This window comes from Anolis sagrei, chromosome 1, assembly GCF_037176765.1.
Source record: "Anolis sagrei isolate rAnoSag1 chromosome 1, rAnoSag1.mat, whole genome shotgun sequence".
Lineage (NCBI taxonomy): Eukaryota > Metazoa > Chordata > Lepidosauria > Squamata > Dactyloidae > Anolis > Anolis sagrei.
The window spans coordinates 34,778,036-34,799,923 of NC_090021.1; the positions used below are offsets into that span (position 1 = coordinate 34,778,036).

The window sequence follows — 21,888 nt, forward strand, 5'->3', positions numbered from 1 at the left end:
ATTGGCTATTTGAAACTAAAATCTCATATGGATTTTCATCAGCTCAGCAAGGTAAATTGTATTCCTGTGGGATAATAAGCATTTTTTTGAAAAAGTACAATGGCTCCTTCACAATTCTATATATTACTGGGTTGTCTTGAAATCTGATCTTTGGATATCTGAGACAGCCCCATGTTATTTCAATAAATATTCTCCTCAAATTAATTTAGAAATCTAAGATCTATGGGCTATGGTATTAAATCTGTTTGAAAAGGATGAGCTCATAGACAAAAGTCATCCCTACCCATCTTGAAAAATAAAAATCTTGATCCACTTGTTCTGAGTCAAAACTTCTATGTGTATTCAAAATGAGGACATTTTGTTTTCATTCATGATTAATATATATATATATATTTCTTCTGGTGTCTGGTTATGTTGATGAATGTACTTCTGATCTTCTTTTTAAGTAGCAAATGAATGCAATACTATATGTAGTTCTTAAGATGGCATTCTCTTTTTAAACTCATAGCTGCCTTTCTCAGTCTCACAGAAAGGTAGAAAGAAAGATATTTGACAGTTTGCTAGAGAATCGGTAAGTCTTATTAAAATGAATTTTAGTGCTCTTTTATTTATTTTTTTAATTTTCAATGGTGTTAATATAACGTGAATGTGAATTTAAAAAAACCTAGCTTATGAAAGGCAAACAAACTGCCCTTCTCTTGGCTAAGTATGTCTCTATTTTCTTGCTGCCCAACCTATATTATTTACTCAAAAACTGTAGAAGACAAGAGGAAGCCAGTTAGTTTCAAAGGTGCCATTATATTTCTCCACAAGAAACATAAAAATGGGAATGACAGAGTATAAATGTTGAAATGAAGAAAATCAATACATTTCAGATCTCACGAGAGCGATTTGCACATTATGTAATATTACCTGGACAGCTATATATAGAAATAACCAGTTATCCATCACTGTACATTTATAGCAGTTGTATTGTCAAAATAATAAAAAAATAAAAAATCTAATCACAATAAGACAAAAATAATCTAATTTAATTTTAACTGTATTTTTTTCTTATTCAAGAAGACATTAAAAGCTCAAATTAGTTACTCTTAGAAAATAGAGACATTGCCAAGTTCAAATTGAAGTAAAACATTCTAAAATAGTTGAATACAATATTAAATCATTTCTATAAACTGCAGGTTGAGTATCCCTTACCCCAAATCCTTAGGTGTGTATGTGTTTTGACTTTTTCCCCCAGATTTTTGGAATAGCTATATTTTCACATATGTACCGAGATATCTTGGAAATAGGACTATTGTCATATAATAGACATGAAAGAAAGTGGGGAAAACAGATCCACCCACTCTTTTATGGGTATTATGCCATGAAAGCATGCTATCTCAACATTTTAAGGATACAAAATGTGCCATTCAGGTTTTATTTTCAATACATTAATAACACCAGCTAAGGGTACATTCTACCTTTTTCAGCCATGCCCTTCCTGTATTCCCAGGGAAGGTGGGTTTAGATCAGTGGTTCTCATTCTGTGGGTTCCCAGATGTTTTGTCCTTCAACTTCCAGAAATCCTAACAGCTGGTAAACTCGCTGGGATTTCTGGGAGTCATAGACCAAAATACCCACAGGTTGAGAACCACTGGTTTAGATGGTTACAGACCTCTTTCAATCATATAATATTCACATTCTCCAAGTAAAAAGATAATGAATCAATGAAACGGAGAGAGAGAGAGGACAAGTATGTCATTTCAATAATCTTGGATTATTGTTGACAACACATTTCAAGGGAAGAATCTCCAAAATACCTTCTGCAATAAAAATACTTAAGTGTCCATGGATAACTCAACCCCAAAGCATTCAGATAGTAAGACATGTGCCCAGAAAATAATGTACTCGGGGCAAGGGTATGCAATAGCAATGGGTGCAGGGGCACCAAGGCACCACACCTGACCAGAAGTGATCTCCATTTTTTTTACTAATTTGGGGTCATTTTTTTAGAAAGAGAGAAAGACTTTCATTTTTAAGATATGTGTAGGTGTTAGATGACAAAACTGTTGCAAAAAGTTTTATGCCCTGGGGAGTAATATCACCTGAAAAAAATGGAACAGATTCTGGGGCTGTAAACTAGGGTCTGAGAACCACCTGTGTTCCATGTACTGTACTTTCTCCACCTCACACTTAGAGAAAGTCTTAAAGCAGATTATGTACCAGATTTTGATGAAAAGTGCTTAGTGTTGAAATGGCCATGGGCTGAATTCTCTCTCACACACACCTCTCTCTTGCAGTATTTTTGTGAACTCAATCTCACAGTGGTTGAGTTCTATAGCTGTAAGATCTGCTAACTGAAATCCTCACATAATACATTCAAATCATTTCATAATATGAAAGGCAATAAGTTATATTGCTCAACTTCATGCCAAAGCTTCTCATAAAAAGGGACATTGATAGTAACTCCATGAGGTGACTTGGCTGCTAATGTTCAGAAAATAATGTATACTTTTTCGGGATATCATTTGGAAATAATTGTGAAATTATTAGTATCCATATCCATATTACTCAGTTAGACCATACAGAAACATCTATACTAAATGAAATAAAAAGAGGCATGATACATGTTGAATCATTAGTTTTCATAATTTCTTAAGACAGAAAAACTGCCTATTTAATCTGTATATTGAACTACTAAATAGTTTTACCTTATTAATGACAAACATTATTATTGGTTATTTACAAAATAATAGTGGAAATAGTGCCTCTCTCTCCCCGTCTAGTCATAAAAATGATAATAAATTAAATAATCAATAACTTGCTGCCTTTTCATGATTGCTAAAATGAGCTGGCTGAGATAACAGCCTTACTCTGCCTGTTTATACCCTTATTAATGGGAAATTCCTTCTGTAAAACACTATTGGTAAATAGGTTGATATTCTGTATTGCAAACCTAGAGTAACCTAGAGTTGCAAATCTAACTTCTCTGCATTCATGTTGTTGTTTTGTGCCTTTAAGTAATAAATAATAATAATAAACAACTTTATTTATATTCTGCCCTATCTCCCCGTGGGGACTCAGAGCAGATTCCAACATACAAAAAGGCAAACATTCGATGCCTCCGTAAAACAAACTAGTTCTAACATAATAATCCCGCATAAGCCCACATATGGATACAATATTAGAACCTAACATCAATAAAGCAAACAAAACATTATCAAACAAAATTATATAATGACATAAAATCTGAACATAAAACATCCACAATTAATTTACAGGGCCAATTAAGGTTCACAAAGTTGATTGTATGGCCAGAGGTGGTAGCTCTGGCCACACAATGACAGTGCTGAAATACAGTAATAATTCTCAAACCAGAAGACAGTGGTCTCTCATTATCTAGTCCTCCTCCTCTCTGTATGCTAGTGAGCAAAAATAATCTTCAGTTGTTTTATGTAGGAGAGGAGGGGGCCATCTTTATTTCCTTAGGGTGGGAGTTCCAGACATGGGGGGTGATCATGGAGAAGGCCTCTCCCTCATTCCCATCAGCCGTACTTGAGATGGGGGTGGGGCTGAGAGGCGGGCATCCTCTGCTGACCACAGTGCTTGAACTGGTTTGTAAGAGGAGACACAATCGGCCAAATAGCCTGGACCTGAGCCATTAAGGGCTTTAAAAGTAATGACCAGCATTTTGTATTTAGCCTGGAAGCAGACCAGCAGCCAGTGAAGCTACCGTAACATGGGAGTGGATCTCTTCTTGTACAGAGAGTCAGTTAGGAAACTGGCTGCCGATCTATGAACCAGTTGAAACTTCCAAACTATCTTCAAAGGCAGCCCCACATAGAGAGCATTGCAATAGTCCAAACGGGATGTGACTAAGGTGTAGATTACCATGGCCAGATTTCACATCTCAAGGGAGGGGCACAGCTGGCACACAAATTTAAGTTGTGTGACAGTGCTCCTGGGCTGCCTTATGATTGACCAGGAGAGTCTCTGTCTTGTCTGGATTTAATTTCAACTTATCAGCCCTCATCCAGTCCATGACTGATGACAGGCACAGGTTTAGGGGCAGGATGGCATCCTTGGCATTAGGTGAAAAGGAGTAATACAGTTGGGTGTCATCCACATAAATTTGACACTATACTCCAAAGCTCTGGATGATCTCTCCCAGTGGTTTCATGTAAATGTTAAACAGCATGGGGGACAGAATTGAAGCCTGAGGGATCCCACAGGCCAGGGAGTCGAACAGGAACCCCCCAGCTCCACCTTCTGGGTCCGACCCTCCAGGAAGGACTGGAGCCACTGTAGCACAGTGTCCGCAAGACCCATCCCAGAGAGACGGCCCAGGAGAATACCATGGTTGATGGTATTGAAAGCCACTGAGAGGTCCAAGAGAACCAGCAGGGACACACTTCCCCCATTTAGCTCTCTTCGTAGATCATCCATCAAGTTGATCAATGTCTTCTAGTAAATACACACACACACAAATCCCACAAATCCCCCACTTTAGCATGGCAACTGCTATCCATCACCGGCAAAAAAAAAGGAAAAGAAAACCACAAAAAACACATAAAGAAACAGAGAATAACTTCTACTGGATAATATTTACATCTAGACCAGCATTAATAGCAGCCAGTTAGATGTGAAGCTTTTAAAATCCCCTTTTAGGTTCTCACAGAATCCTCCAGCCCCCTTAACCAATCCAAATAAGCCCTTAACCAATCCAAATCTGCTGTCATACTTTAAATGCTAGAAATAGTCAGAATGATACTTTGCCTACCATACAATTATCATGTCACTACAATGCAGTGACTACTACATAATAATTACCATGTAATAAATAGGACACAGATGCAACCAATTCTTAACTAAAAGATGCCAGTATTTTTAATTTTCAATGCTCACTGAAATTTTCATTACTTTGATTTATTACATATCATTACTTAACGGAGAGCCACTTATAATGGTAAGTTTACTTTTTCTTTTAAAAAAGAGATGTCAAATGTCAAGCAAAAACAACAGTCTGGCACTAATGAGAAAGGGATCTCGCTCTGCATTCTGAAGCGCTCCTCCTTGATGTTTGCCTTCACATACTTGTCATGATCCAACTTTTATCTACCTGTGCATTAGGTTAAATTTACATGATTAATTATTTTAAACAGACAAAGAACTAGGGTGCTTTAGGTAGCAAAAAGGATTTATTTATCAGATCACTATGTAAGTGCTCATCCAGGATAAGATTGTTTTTAGGATGGATCTACACCAGTGGTTCCCAATCTGTGGTCTGTGTACCACCAGTGGTCAACAAGAATTAAATTATGCGCCCCCACTACACTGTTGACTACACTGTTGCAACAAGAGTGACTGGTCTCACGAAATCCTCTTATAGCACCAAGGCTTATTAAATATGATTTTCTGTGGGTGAGCAGATGGTGACTACTGGGCGGCATATGTTCTGTATCAGAAACTAGAGCTGATGTGGTCTATCCAATGCAATTTTCTGAATCAGCACCCAAATAAGCAAACCAAATCTAAAGTTGACCAAAAACTTATTTGTAACCCTTTTGGAATTAATGTTGAAGAGTGGTCCCTGGTCAAAGTGATCCCTGGTCAAGTGGTCCCTGGTAAAAAAAAAGGTTGGCAACCATTGATCTACACTGACCAGTCAATCTGAGCCAGTCCAGAGTAGAAATTATGCAGTTGAGTCACATGCACCCTGCCAAATCTGTTGAAGTACCATGCTGGTGTCCATAGGGTCCAGAGAAGTCAAGACGACATCAGGTCTGCTGGACCATCACCGATCTCTCTGTGTTGTTGCTGCTGTTGCTCTCAGCCAGACACAGAGCCCCTTTCCAGCTCCTGGCCATTGAAGGTGCCCTGTTCTGACAGCAAAGAGGGAACAATCTCCTCATCTTGATCCTCACCATGCAGGAACCTCTGCAGATATCAGAATGGGATACCCGCAATGGCCAGGAGTTCACATGTAGCTCAATGGCTGTCTTTGAGAGAAGACAGTCACAACATGGATATGATCCATCCCCTTTTCATCACATAGAAAGATTGTGGCTGCTCGTGTCCCATATGGACAGTGGACTGGTCTGAAACAGACCTAATCCAGTTTTCCAGACGGCCCCAAAGCTGCAGGATTCACTGGAGTTTCTTCTTATATTTTATTTTAATACCACATTTAAGATGCATACTACAACTTAATAATTTGTAGACCTTGCGAATGATTAATGAAACAAACCGTATATTAAAACCTAATATACTGAAGTCAAATTTTATCTTGTGCATTAATATCTAGAAAACTTGTATTATTGTACAGAATGCAGTAGCTGTCTAACTTCTCTATGAGAATCAAATTTTAGATTGAGAGGCTAGAAACTGCATTAAATTCTGAAAATGGGCTCCAATGTGACATTTGCAAAATAAGAAATGCATTTTATAATACATTTTATTGTAATTAGTTGTTAGTTGAAATCAACAGTGCTATAACCAAGAACACACACACACACACACACACACACACACACATATATATATGTTCTGTGCCTAGATACTTACTTAACCGGTCTTTCACTATAAACATGTATGATATATATATATATATATATATATATATATATATCATACATGTTTATAGTGAAAGACCGGTTAAGTAAGTATCTAGGCACAGAACATGGAGAGCGAATAAAGCTCTGACAACCACTCAACACTCCTTCCCCAAACAATAAGATAAGAAAAAGAAAAGTGCAATCCTTTATATATCTACTCAGAGCTAAGCTTTTTTGAATTCAATGGTATTTATTCCCAGGTAAATGTGTGTGGAATTGCAACCTAATTGAGCTGGTTTTCACACAGAAGCACAGGTCTTCCTAGAGTGCTTGGTGAACTTCAGATTGTATTAAATATTTATAATTAATCCCCTCACAAAGTACCATTTCACAATACTTGTTCTAATTAAAAAGACAGTGTCAACTTGAATTTTTAGAAGACTTATTTTTAAAATCTTCATTTCTGTCGGAGACCATAATTTGAACTGCTGGGTTTCAACTTTTTTAAAAGTTGGAGGGATCATTCAAATATTTTGTTCTTGATTTTCATCAGTTGTTCAAGCACACATATAAAACAAATGCTAGTCAACATCTTGTAATATCTCCCTTCAAGCCTTTCTGCTTGTACACCTGCAAGCTTTTCACTCCTTGTCCTTACCAAAAATATATATTTGGTGTAATTATGCTGTTAAATGCCCTTTTACAAATCCACTTTAACTGTGTGATTGACCATCCTATACTTTCGAGTCGCTAAAAGCAAACCACAATGTGTGACAAGGTCTAAAAATGAGAGATGGAATTTTGTTTATCAAGCTTAAAGGGAGGTGTTTTTTGGCTACAAAGGCATTTTCACTTCAAATGACAAGGATTAAGCTTGGGGCTTCATAGAAAAATATGCAGGGGTGTAAAGCCCTGAAAAAAATGAAACTGGCTAGCCCATAAAAGGATGTATGTGAGAAAATATTATTCTATGGGCTGAAGGACTTCCTTTTAGTCCTACATCAGGTTCACTTTCATTTTCTTGAATCTATGATGCACATTATTTGGTACTTTAATATTTTTGGGTTTGAGGTATTTTCTCCTCCACCAACAAAACAAAACCCATAAAAAATGCTATAATGCTATAATATGCATATCTATATGCAGATTTTAAAATAAGGACAATGATGCAAATAGTGACAGTTTGGTTAGCTGCTTTATCACCATAAACAAAAAATCAAGGGAAAAAAGGGGAAAATTTGCACTAAATTTGCTTATGCTAATATGGACATATATGTTGGAAATAGCAACCTTCCAAGCCTCCACTGACTGTTTGTTAATGTATATATTTGTTAACCTGTATTCTATGTGTATGTTGATTTGCCAATTTGCCTTATCTCTTTGGTGTGGGAGGAGTTATAGATGTGATTGTACTGAGCATGTGCAGACTCAGGACTCCATTTTGTTTTCAGTTTGCATCAGACTTCTCTGGAGGTGGATGCATGTTTGCTTTTGGACTTCAATGTTATAAGTCTGCTTTTAGACCTCAATGGAAGTGGGCTGCAATTTGTCTCCTTTCAGTCTTGAATGAGAACAGATATACTTAAAGACATTTAAAGACTATGTGCCTGCATGGTGAATATATACAAGAAGTTTGCTAGTAAACAAGATATGTTATTTTTCAAAGAATACTACTTTGTTTTGTCTCTTGAGTGCATGTTTCAAATAAGAGGGTTTTTTTTTAAGGGACTGTATTTTTGGGGGGGGGGGGGCAATAGCCATTTACAACGGCAATTCTGCTTCAAAGAAACAACCATCCTCTGCTAACCAACATATTTTTGTAGTGGTCTGTCATTATCCTTGGCTGTTTAAAGACATGGTTCTACAGTTTAACAGCTGAGCTACCTGTGTGCTATTACATTAATACTTTATGAATATCACTTGCCTTACGAGTTAACTTCTAACAAGGTCATACTTTTCTTTTGACTATTGGTTTTCAGATGGTCTCTATATTCATGGCAATTCACATTTGCCAAACAGAGGTAACATCATTTTAATCATTGTAATAAGGTTATAGGTAAAGGTAAAGGTAGTCCCCTGACATTAAGTCCAGTCATGTCTGACTCTGGGGTGTGGTGCTCATCTCCATTTCTAAGCCGAAGAGCCAGCGTTGTCCGTAGACACCTCCAAGGTCATATGACTGCATGGAGCGCCGTTAAGGTTATAGTACACTGGAATTTCCAATAGATTATGCAATTTCCAGTAATATATTGCTGTTGCTGTTTATTCATTCAGTCGCTGCCTTTCGACTCTTTGTGACCTCATGGACCAGCCCACGGCAGAGCTCCCTGTCGGTCATGGCTACCCCCAGCTCCTTCAAGATCAAGCCATTCACTTCAAGGATACCATCCATCCATCTTGCCCTTGGTCAGCCCCTTTTCCTTTTTCCTTCCATTTTCCCTAGCATTGTTGTCTTCTCCAAGATTTCCTGTCTTCTCATTATGTGGCCAAAGACTTCATCTTTGCCTTTAACTATCCTTCCCTCCAGTGAGCAGCCGGACATTATTTCCTGGAGTATGGACTGGTTTGATCTTCTTGTGGTCCAAGGCACTCTCAGAATTTTCCTCTGCTAGGACCTTGTAAGAAATTACAGGGTACCTAAACAATAACTCAGCTCATGTCGAAAAGAGGACAAGGGGGCCACAGTCACCTTTAAGCAGTGAGGAAATGAAACCAAGGAGGACACCCATGAGACAAGAGAAGTCAAACCGCATAGGAACTTTCATTAAGTTATCCAATAAAAATATTCATGCTGGAGAGGACAATTAGAAGGCTGCTGCAATGTACCACATACCCAGCTGAAGAAAAAATTGCAAAGGGATAAGTCCTCAAGGGGCCCTCCAGGCAGTTTAGGACAGCGTTAAGGAAGGTATCCTGATGCTATTGTGACTACTTTGGGAAATACTGAAGATACTTCAGGCACCCATTCACCCAAAAAGGTAAGGGAGAGGCTTTTCAGTAGGTGCTATATGGATATCTTCATTGATTATCAACAGGTCGCACATGAAAGGGCAAGGTGAACATGACAAATTTCACAAGTTTAATGAAAGGAAAGACTCTTGGGCTGAATATACTGGGAATTTAAACAGGGTAAGTGCCACTTATAAATTTGGGCACAGTGGCAAGTGCTGTCTTGAACCCTTACTTGAGACCATCTTGCAACTGCCCCCCCCCCCCCCACACACACACACACTTAATATCAATAAGGCCCATCTCCCTCCTATCCTTGCAAACAAAGATTTATGTTGCAATATTATCAATAATATAAATAACTAACACAATATTTTATTCCTTTGCTTATTTTTTCCTGCTTATCATTTCTCTTTTGATAGTTTTACTTGAGAAAATCCCCAAAAAGACAAACAAAAGGTGAGTGAAGGAAGGATAAGAAAATGCACAGGGAAAAAACCAAAGAAGGAAATCAAACAATGTTTCTGTGTTTGCCATGGGCTTAGTTCAAGTGCTCTGACTGAAGGCAACTTCAAAGCTCCCTATGGCAGTGAGACTACGAACAAGGATCTGCTGGGACACTACATCAGTGCCCTCCACCCTCTGCATCTCTAATGTTTGGCAAAGTCAGTAAAAATATTCCTTTGCATACCTTCCAATGTCAAGAACTGGAAGATTATCAAAGTTTAATGTGACCATTGCTTGCCAAGTTGACTGCAATGTAATTCACAAAAGTCCTGTTTATTGAGTATTATTTTGATGGGGAGCAGGGCAGAGATTAAATTGAAAGCTATTTTGTTTCTTTATGGTATTTCAATTTATCTAGCCGACTACTATTTTAAAAATCCTACATTCATTTCTCTTTCTCTGGTCCTAACAGAAAGCAACAGGTTTTTCCTTAAATCCTTGTTATATTTCCTCTGAACAAAGCAATATACAAGCAGTGAAATGTGCCAATGGGTAACAAATTCCCTTAGTTTGAAAACAATGTGTTATAGTTTTTTTTAAAAAAATATTTTAAAGTAGACATTTTATCCCGCAGGAGGAAAAGAAGCAAACAAAACACGAGAGAGAGAGAAAGAGCATGCACGCAAAACTCACAAAGGAACTATTTTCCACAAAAGCTAAAACCCTTTCTGCTGTACTGTTTTTCAATATACTGCCCAAAAGCCAGATGTCTGAAAGCACAAATCCATGAATTTATGTTGTAGTGTTGCTTATATACGTATTTGAGGAAATCATTTTTTTTTTTTTGCCTTGTGTGGCATCTCTGGCTGTGTATACATGACTGAAATAATGTACACTCACCACTCATTTGTTGCAATAAGTTCACATGACATGCATCCCGAATGTGCAGCATACTTATTTCATCTAGCCATTACTCTGCAGTAGTGGAACATGGGACTTACTCTAGGGCTTCCTGCATTATTGGAGGTGTGGGCAGCTGAGTCAAGCTGACTCTGACCCAATCCACTGCCCTCACCATCAATGAGCCCACTGATGCCTCACTGCCAACTCTGCCTTTTCCGGATTCATTTGTTTCCAATGAAATGCAATCTGGAAAATGTCACACTGGCAAAGGCAACTTAATCTTCTAAATTAGGATTTTTCAAGGAACCAACAACAAAATTTGTCATTTTCCAGCAACTTAACTAATTAAAACATTTTATGCCACCCCGCCCAATCAATCTGGTTTTCTAACATCCATCCTTATGTTGACAGGGGCCAAATAAAATATTGTCACATTAAATCTGTTCCACATTAGAAGTGCTGCTTCCAGTGTTTAATCCATCAAAAGAATGGTAGGTTGCCCCAGAGTGACCAGTGGTGTTATTGTCAAGTGGTCAACTGGATCCAGCTGGATCCACATTGATCCAGTGTCCACACATTAAAAAAAATCAGTGTTTCTCTGGCCATAAGCAGCACCTAGACAGAGCCTTGCTGGCAACTTGTTTCTGTTTTGGGGGTTTGTTTGTTTTTTGTCGTGTCAGAAGCGACTTGAGAAACTGCAAGTCGCTTCTGGTGTGATCATCTGGCTAGATACTAGGAATGTTAATTTTTTAGCTAGTTTTGTAATTCATAAGAAAATTAGTTAAATCTGTACATCCAAAGTGATATCTAGCATGTGGGCATGTCCCACACCAAAATCTTTAGACTCAAAACTTACATTTTTGTTTGTATTTTGTAAATCTCAGAAGGCTCCCTCCCATAAGTCCCATGACAAGCAAGCAAAGCAAAGCCAAAAAGGCTCCCACTCCTCTGTAAATTAATGACCTCTCACCATTAGGAGAGGGAAAGGAGGGAGAAAACGGAGTTCCCTGGGAAGCAGCACAAAACTCTGGGAAATGTAGTTTGAAAAGGCAAGGAGCCCTATGCTAGATAATTGGTTCTATCATAAAAACATGGGGAAAGTTTATTAAACTGCAAAAACTTTGTCTTTGCGGGACGGACATTGTGCTATAGTGCAATAGTTTTTCAATGAATATCTCATCATTGAGTCTCAACCAATTCACAGAGTTTTTGGAGTAGAACAACTAATTTCAAAGCAAGGACAACATCATTAAACAGAAAATAACACTTTGAAACTAGGAACATATTTTCTTTATTATTAAAAATGTTTATAAGAACTTTGAAAATTCCCCAAAGATCTGTGGATAAGTGAAACATTCTAACACTTGGAGGGCTAGTAGTGGTAAATGTGTTCTACCATTGTAGCATGTTTCACCCCAATAGCTGTAAAAATGAGGGAGAAAGGAGCCCCTGAAGTTTCCCCAATTATACTAATTGTGTGTAATTAGTATATCAAAAAATAGAGAAATTTCATTACTCTTGTTCACTAACACTACTTTAGAAACACATTAGAAATGATGCACCCAGTGCATCCCCTCCCCCGTTTTGTAATGACTTTTGAAACTTTTTTTATCGATCATGATACCCTGTTGTGACTTTGCCAGAAAAGATATTGACAGCAAAGCAGTAATGGCAACCCCTCAGAGGACAGGGCACTGGTGCCAATGCACAGTAAGCTCAACCAGCCATATAGACTACTAAACAGTTTTGGGACACTTCCTTACCAGAATATGTTGATTTGCCTGGTGTAGATGAAGAGCATGTTAGCGATTAATTGTTTTCTATTTACACTCCAGTCTGTAATGACCAACTTACCCAAATGACCCATGGTGTAATTTTTCAGGCAACGAGGAAAGTGAGGGTGACAGAAACTCTCCTTCAAATGCACTTGTCTTAAATGAATTACTTTTGGATTGTAGTGTCACATAAAAGAGATGCACTAGAATTGTAGCCCATTATTGGTATTTCTTCCTCTTTTGGGCCACAGCAATTATTTTCACACCAAACCGTTTACCTTGCAATCCTTATTGGAAAAGAGGATGTCTTCATTAAAATACATTTTACTGGAGTATTATTATTTATTTATTTATTTATTTACGGCATTTCTACCCCGCTTTTCTCCACCCTCAGATGGAACTCAGATAAGAGAGGCTCATCCATGTTGCCATGTGAGATAAAACAATGCAAATTGTATCAGTTTTCGCAACAGTTTCTACAACCTTCTCCTTGTCAAAGGTTTTGCCACCCCCCCCCCCCCCCCACACACACACACCCCACTTTAAGGTGGGATCATTGTAAAGTGGTTGGATGTTTTCTGGCATTTTTTGCATGCCTTGTAAGATTGAGGCATCAAAAGCAGATGAATTGGGGGCCTATTTCAGCTCAAAAGGAAGAACAATACAAATATGGAAACATTACAAATAAAACAGAGATTACATATGTGGGAACCACTGAGATTTCCAGATATAGTTCTGAGGACTTGAAAAATCCACCTTAAAGGGACTCACATTCTTGCCTTCTGTGTAACTTTCCTCTGAGCAAAGACATCTGTATGGGTTAGTGGTTGTGTCACAGCGATCCGCATGGCCAAGACAATTACACCTGTACAAAAATAAAGCTATTGAGAAAAGAGCCTTGATATATCATTTGAGAGGGCATCTTCCTGTTATTTTTACATTATCATGAATGTAATTGTCTGATTCTGTTAAGGATAACTATTTCAGAAAAGGGGCTTTTAAGTGCAGTAACCATTTCATGTCTCTCTCCATTCAGCATATATAAATGTCAAGTAAGTGCAGCTTTCCAAGGGAGTAAATTGACAGGACATGTTACAGACCAACTATTAAGTGATCAAATGGACATTATGTGCTTTCATTACATACTATGCAAATGCAAGGCTCTAATTATTAATTATAGTTAACATCTGTGTTTTCAACATTAACTCTTCCATTTATAACTCTACACCTCTTTAAAGACATTATTTGCACTGATGTATTTTGTATTTATTTTTGAAATCAAAAGCAAGAAGGAAAATGTTAAAATATAAAAACAGAGTTACCAATTGACATATAGAAATTGGTAATATTTCTAACAGTAGCCTCATAAGTATTCATAAAGTCAACTATCAAACTAGTCTCCTGGATACCAATAAAACAAGGATTTTGTATAAAATTTTGAAATTACAGTGACAGCCAAAAAAGGTCATTTCATGACTGTAGAAAGGTGCACAACATGTCCTTTTTTGTAAATGCCATTTGTACACAAAATACAGAGATATTCATTGGTTGAAGAATCAGTTATGCATGATCAGAGCATCCTTATTCTCATAAACAAAATTACTAAATTTCTATAAACCTAAGCTATATAAAAAACCCTTATGCTTTTTTAATCTTTTGAAATTATTTTTATTATTTCCAGTTTAAATGCATTTATCGTAAGTTGCCCTAAATTTTTCATACGTCCAGTGTGAGAGAATTGTTTTAATTAATTAGTTAGTTAAAATTTAGTTACTTTTTCTGAAATCAAAGATTATGAATAATTACATCCATTGTGGACCAAGTTCAAAATACGGACACCCTTATATCATTTTCTCTGTGCCATTTCTCTGGTTACTATTGACCCATCTCACATTTCTATTTCTTCTGTTAACTTGAGGGGACTAATACCTTATGGTACCCAGGGGAAAATTGTAAGAAGAAATGGCTAATGAGATAAACAGGGGTAAGATAAATGGATTGGTTTGTTACAATTTTGGATTGCTTTCAGAGTCAAATAAACAACTATACTAAACTATTAATCAGATACATTATTTAATTTTAAAGTCCAGTTTGGAGACCTTCATTTCAAGTGCTGGTATGGTCAGGTGGGGTGGGGTGTTATAGGCTAGAGGCTACTACCAAGAAAACCCTATGCTGTGTGCACACCGGTCTATTTGATTGTACTGGAAACCAAAGGAGACATGTGACACTGATCTTAACGCTTAATTAAATCCATAAGGGGGTTTTGTGTGTGTGTGTCAGGAGCGTCTTGAGAAAGTGCAAGTTACTTCTGGAGTGAGAGCATTAGTCATCTGCAAGGACGTTGCCCAGGGGGACACCCAGATGTTCTGATGTTTTACCATCCTTGTGGGAGGCTTCTCTCATGTCCCTTCATGGGGAGCTGGAGCTGGCAGAGGAAGTTCATCCATGCTGTCCCTGGATTTGAACCTCTGACCTATTGGTCTTCTTTCCTGCCAGCACAAGAGTTTAACCCATTGCGCCACCAGGGGCTCCATCCATAAAGGTGAAGATGGTTCTTTAGATAAACTTTAGGAAAAAAAACCTTCAGGTGATAAAGTTACATAACAGTATAAATTTGAATCAGTTCCAATTTTTCCCCTCAAAAATCTCCTGGAGCTGAGACAGCCCCACTTTCTTCAGTATCATGCCAGGAAGAGAAATTTAGAAGTGGATATATTAATTGTTATATGCCACTCATGCCCCTTCTACACTGCCAGATAAAATCCTAATTATCTGCTTTGAGTTGGATTATATTGCAGTGTAGACTCATATAATCCAATTGAAAGCGGATAATGTGAATTATCTCCTTAGATAATCTGGATTATATGTCAGTGTACAAGGGGTCTTGGTCTAAACTTCATTCCTTTATCCCTAATTCTCATCATTTTAAGGGGAGCAGTGACCATGCACCCCTACAGGAGACATTTACTGATCCTGAAATCTATCCCATCAAACATGATGTGGAATATTTTAATAGCTATTGTCAAGAAATAGGTTCCAAACTTACATGCAATTTGTCCATATTTCTAGTTAATACAAAAAGTGAATATTATAATGTAACTAGATAATCATTTAGTAATATCCATTCATGACTTTCTTAATAACAGCCAGATGTTCATAGATACAATCTATTTCATCTATAAAATGTGAAGCAATTGCTCAAAATACCCTGAGTTTTTATTGACATTGTTTATTAACCAAAATTTTACTGGCCAGCACTGTATGGACCTAATTGAGGCAAAGAAAGATTTCTTTGCCATCATCATAAAAAAGTAAGCCTGAATAAAATTTATCATCACTGGTCATTTGGAATCATAGTAGGTCTTCCACCACCTGCTCTGTAAACAGTGACCTATCCATTTCATTGCTCTCCAGACTTCAAGAAGTTGGTAGAACTCTGTAATTTGATAAAGGATATTTGAATATATATATATATATATATATATATATACACACACACACACACACACACACACACATACATACATACATACCAGGATACAAAGAATGTCCCAGGAAGACTTCAGAAAAACACGTAGAATCATTAGGTTTCACCCTTCAAGATGAGATTGGTATTCTGAAGTAAAGACAATGAAGTGTCCATGGAAAAGAAGCCACTTTTGGCTTCTTTACCCACAAATCTTCATTCTTGAATAGAACATGTCCAGCACTTTTTAAATTTTTTCCATTACATTTGGCCCAGCCTTAGTTTTTAAGTGTGTTGTGGTGTTATTGTTCTAATGTTTTTTGCTATTGCTTTAATGTTTATTGTTTTGCTTTATGAGTTTATTGTTGTATTTGTTATGCTGTTGTTTTTATTGAGGGCCTTGGCCTTTTGTAAGCTGCACTGAATCCTTCAGGAGATGTTAGTGGGGTATAAATAAAGATAATAATAACAACAACAACAACAACACCAGATGAAAGCTTTGGCCTGCCATATGAGTAGAGCATGATACTATCTAAAATGGCCACAAAATCCTAAACCAGTCCAGACAAGTCAATCCCAATGTAGCCAGTGAAACTCCCAAAACCTCCAACTCTTTAATTCTCAGCACCTTCCTCAAGTTGACTTGTACCTATTTCAGCATAGCCAATATTATAGCATAACACAATTGAATACCACTATTGTCTCAGGTTTCCAGCACCAGACACAGCTGATCTGACTGACAGTATACCTGATCAGAGAGATAGAATCCTTATATACTTATGACTTGATCACACAGAAGCCCCCCCCCCCCCCCCCCCGGTGTCATTTCACCTGGCTTCATGGTGAAATGGTAGGGACATAGGGTGACTCTGTTGCCGTGCGTGCTGCTCCTGAGTGACACCACTTCTCCCACCACACTCTCTTAAACCTTCCCATGTTAGGATGGAAGTGTCCTACAATGCTTCCACTCTGATTGAGGGTGGTGCTTCAACGAAAAATCCAGCGATGCTGTGAGATGGGCAGCATGCCTATCCATCACTGGACTGTCCCTTTTGCATCCTCAAATTCTAAAAAAAGCATCTCTCCTTTTGCATCATTAGCAGTATAGGCAATTCTTGATTTCTCCAAGCAAGTCTCAGTCATACAAGTGAGAACAATGTGTTTTACAGGACCTTCCATCTGAGTCTAATCCTGACATTATGGATATATTTTGACCATTAAAATTAAAGGTGTTTAATTAACTAGTTTCATTTGATTTCAATTGGACTTGAGAATAATTATTTTCTGATTTTATCAAGAAAATGCTTTTCGAAGCCAGTTACTGAGACAACAGCTCTCCTCTTATTCTTTTATTGGGGCATATCCAAAAGTGTGATCTCATTTTTTAAAAAAGAAAAATGATTAAATAAGAAATAATATAATATAACATTTCAGATTAGTCCACCATATGAACATTAGGGGTGGGACTATATTTAATATAACTGTTCAAAAATTAGTGTCCTGCATTTTCCAGAAGTCCATAGGATGGGAAAAAATAGTTAAAATACAATACAAAGGTATAAAGAAAACACCATGGCGGATTTAACTAACAATTACAAATTCATTCTGCTCACTAAGGAAACTTGGTTTAATATTTTTTAAAAAAAATAAATAGAAGTTCCACAGTTTAAAAAAATAATAGTGCTTCTTTCACTGGAGACTCAGTCATTACTTAATTTGCATTTTATTTACAGGGTGTAATTATGCCTTCAACAAGACTTCTGACTTAACATATACAATAAAGTTGTCAGTCATAGATAATGCAACACTTTTGCTGACAGAAGCCTCATTTTAAAAGGGGAAAACTAGCTAAGACAAAGAGTTTCATTCATTATTAAGACCATTACAACTGCCATATATGCAAGTCCATAATAAAAAATTGGAGCGCCACTGGAGCAAAGCATCAATCAGGCTTTCAATCATTCATACCTGTCTGTACGAGTTAGCAAAAAAAGTATTATTGACAGATTAAACTGTGTTCAAGATTTTTTTTGACTAAAATTAGAAAAGATTAGATATTTATTCAATATGGGACAAGATTATTTTGGATCTGGAATAATGCTATGAGACAGCATACTGATTAGTTTCCAAAAGCATAAAACCATAGCAAACTTACTCTCAAGTACCTTCACTTTTAATAAGAACAGCAACCAGCTTACCTCCCACTGACTGTAATTTCATCAACTCCATAATATCTATGTCGAGAATCAACCCAAGGCAAAGGGGTATGATACTGCCCACGTAGATGAATCTTTATTTTGGAGGCTTTGACAAATTCTTGAAGAGATGGAGTATTGTAGAAGTCATTGTATCCTGGCCGACGATTTGGTTCTGGTGTAAGAACACTGAAAGTGATATTTCCACGGGAATATGGAGTAAAACTGTTGAAAACAAAGTATCTGTTTCATTAAATGCTTTCACAAACATATTTTCAGTATTTTTCATTTTTTAGGGTGTTATAGTTTCCTAAATATACATTTTATCATGATATTACTATACAAAATTCAAAGACATTAAAAAAACCAGAATATAGTCATATTTTGGTGTCTCTGACTCTCAGTAGTTATATGTAAATAACGAATGCAGTATGCACTGAGTTACAGCAACCTTACATGATCATGTTTCCACTGAGCAGTAGTAGTACTGGTGGCTGATACTAGTAGATGATCTCTCAGAGTTGTAGAGTTGGGTGTCATTTGCATACAGATGGCACTGAGCTCCAAAACTCTGGATGACCTCACCCAGCAATTTCATGTAGATGCTAAATAGCATGAAGGGTAGAATCAAGCCTTGCAGGACTCCACAAGCCAAAGGCCAGGGATCCAAGCAGGCATCCCCCATCACCACTTTCTGGGTCCAGTCCTTCAGGATAGAGCAGAGTCACTGTAGAACAGTTCCCCCCAAGTCCCATCCCAGAGAGCCAAGCCAGGAGAATACCATGGTTAATGGTAGTGAAAGCCACTGAAAGGTCCAAGAGAACCAACAGGGACAGACTCCCTCTGTCTAGTTCTCTGTGGAGATCATTCACCAAGGCAACCAAAGCTGTTTCTATTCTGTAGCCAGGCCTAAACCCAGACTGCAATGGGTCTAGGTAATCAGTTTCATCCAAGAATTCCAGGAGTTGAGTAGTGACCACACACTCTAGAACCTTACCCGAAAGTGGAGGTTGGAAATAAGCCAATAGTTGTTAAGTATGAAAGGATCAAGGCACAGTTTTTTAAAAATGATTTTACAACTTCTGTTTCAAAACAGATTGAAATTTTGCCCTGTCTCAGTGAGGCATTGATAATCCTCGAGATCCATTCAGCCAACCCCCTCTGGCTTGTTTAATAAGTCAGGAAGGGCAATGGTCCAGAGTGCATGTGGTCACCCTCACCACTCCAAGGATCTTGTTCACATCATCAGACTAACAAACTGAAATAACCCATTAAGATAGGACAAGCAGGTGCCTTGGGTACATCTATTGGTACAGCAACAATGCCAGTCACAAGTCTTCCACCAGCAGCACTCTAGTCTCCGTTTCACTTGCTTCATCACCGTTAGGTTCCTGGTGAACCAAGGAGCTGATTTGGCTCTTCTAAGCAAGAGGGGATGTTTGGGGGTGACCGCCCTGGCCGTCTCCCTATTCCAGAGGGAGGCCACCCCCTATATCCCGCTTTCTGGCCACCCCTTTTATCCCAGTTTCTTCCACATTTTAGGGCCTGTTAGAAGAGCCCAAAGTATGTGTAGATCATGGAAAACTATAAATTATTCTTAAAGAAATCAATCTACCACAACATTTGATTATCCTAAGGTGTAACCTGCATTCAGGATAAGAGACCAATGTCAGGGCAAAACATAAGTTGGGGGGGGGGGTGAACCGAAGATCAGAGAAGACTGCATTTTATCTCACTATCTGCTTGACCTGTATGTTGAACACATAATAAGCAAAGGGTATATTACACTGAGAATGAAGATGTGAAAATTAGAGGAAGGAGTATCAGCAGTGCAATACTCTTCACTAATAGCAGAAAACAGAAAAGACTTTGGAAAATTCCTGAAGAAAATAAACAAAGAAAATGCAAAGACAGTTTGTATTTGACCTCAATTGTTATGTCATTTTTGGTAGATGGATCTCTTCTTCCATTGCTATCAGTTGATCCACTGCAGCCTTTGGCTCAGGCCATGTCTTTACTGCCAAAGGCAGTTTCATTTCCCCAGTTTTGATTTGACCAATCCTTCTGTCTCTACTATTGTTTTATATAACCTACTTGATGAATTATTATTTTTCAGGGTGTTTTGCATACTTAATGACACCTTTTTTAGATCCTTCACTTTCTGCTAATTATCATCCTGTGTCTTTTCCCCCCATCTCCTCCTAAAATTTTGGAGATAATTTCCTTTTCCGATTTGATTATCTTCCTTACCCATTTCACTCAGAATTTCATAAGATCACTGTACTGAAGTCGCCTCGACTCTTGTAAGAAATATTCTAGTGACAAAGGCTTAGTGCCAAACTGCCATGTTGATCCTGTTGGATCTTTCTGAAGTCATAGACACACTGGACCACCAGATCTTATTATTGTGGTCAGGATCATTAAGAATAATGAGAAATATTTTACCAGTTTTAAATGGGGGTTTTATTGATTGATTTGAGTATTTATCATGTAACGCTACTTGGAAACCCAGAATGGATTCACTGCTCCTCTAAAATGGCAACAACCAGCCAGGATGTCAATATAGCATCACTCATAAAGCCCAAGCAGCTTTCAGTGATAAATGTTCAAACCCATCTATTGGTGAAATCAGCTTTTTGCTAAGTAAGTTGGATTTCAGTTTCCTTGTGGAGAGAAAAAGTGGGGTATAAATAAACAACAATAACAACAACATAACTACTACTACTACTAAAGTATTCAAAGAAAAAGTAGAGGCAATCCCCAAGTTATGAACAAGACAGGTTCTGTAGGTTTGTTCTTCAGTTGATAAAGGTTCAATTGAACCTTTTATCAACTGAGGTATCACTTTTACCCCATGATAACTCTTTCAGGATTGAATTTCCCTTCCAAGGGGTAGATTTTTCTCACTTCCTGTTGCCTCATCCCTGTTCATAACTAGAAGTCATTTGTAAGTCAGATGTTTGTAACTCGGGGACTACCTGTAATCTATTTAATGAATTTCTTTAAAAATCCACTATAAAGCAGTTAATTGTTTCTACCCTCTAATGCTTCCTGTGATACAATGAATATACATAAGCCTTTAGAACATATTTTAAAATTAAGTTTACTGTACATCTTCACTATGCCACATTGTTCACTTGAATCACTTCCTATTATCATTTATGTCATGTAATTGAAGGGAAAACAATGTTCCATTATAAAACATTTATAGCAGCATTTTGCACATTAGCCCTTGAATTCATCATTTATTTATTTATTTAAAGCGGCCCTAATTTTTATGCTGGCACTTGTTCATATTTTCAGGAAAGATACTCATTATGAATATTGCCAAAATATGACCCTTTGCTTAGCCAATGAGTTTGGCAATTTCTTGCTCCCATCCGCTCCCATTCAATGCTAACAATGTGTTTTGCTGAAAATGGATGTACTCACAGTGACCTCTTGTTCCTCCCTTAGAATGTTGAATTGTGAAATCCCAGGGAAAGATGCTGACACTTTAAAAGTCTAGCTGCCAAAACTCAAAGGGAGGGGGAACTACCAGCAAAACAGCTATTTCACCTGGTGAAATATTCCCTGATGGCTCTCAGACAAGTGCTACACAACTTTGATGTTGA

At 37.6% G+C, this 21,888-nt stretch overlaps 1 protein-coding gene across 2 annotated transcripts in view; it reads right to left on the reverse strand.

Moving 5' to 3' along the window:
* Positions 1–21,888, reverse strand: part of USH2A (usherin) — a 546,480-nt gene that overhangs the window by 465,115 nt on the left and 59,477 nt on the right. For both annotated transcript variants that reach the window (XM_060754270.2, XM_060754269.2), the window contains exons 8-9: positions 18,278–18,499; positions 13,382–13,475 (exon numbers count right to left, since the gene is read on the reverse strand). In XM_060754270.2, the coding sequence (XP_060610253.2) occupies positions 13,382–13,475; positions 18,278–18,499 (316 nt within the window). The remainder of the gene's footprint in view (positions 1–13,381; positions 13,476–18,277; positions 18,500–21,888) is intronic.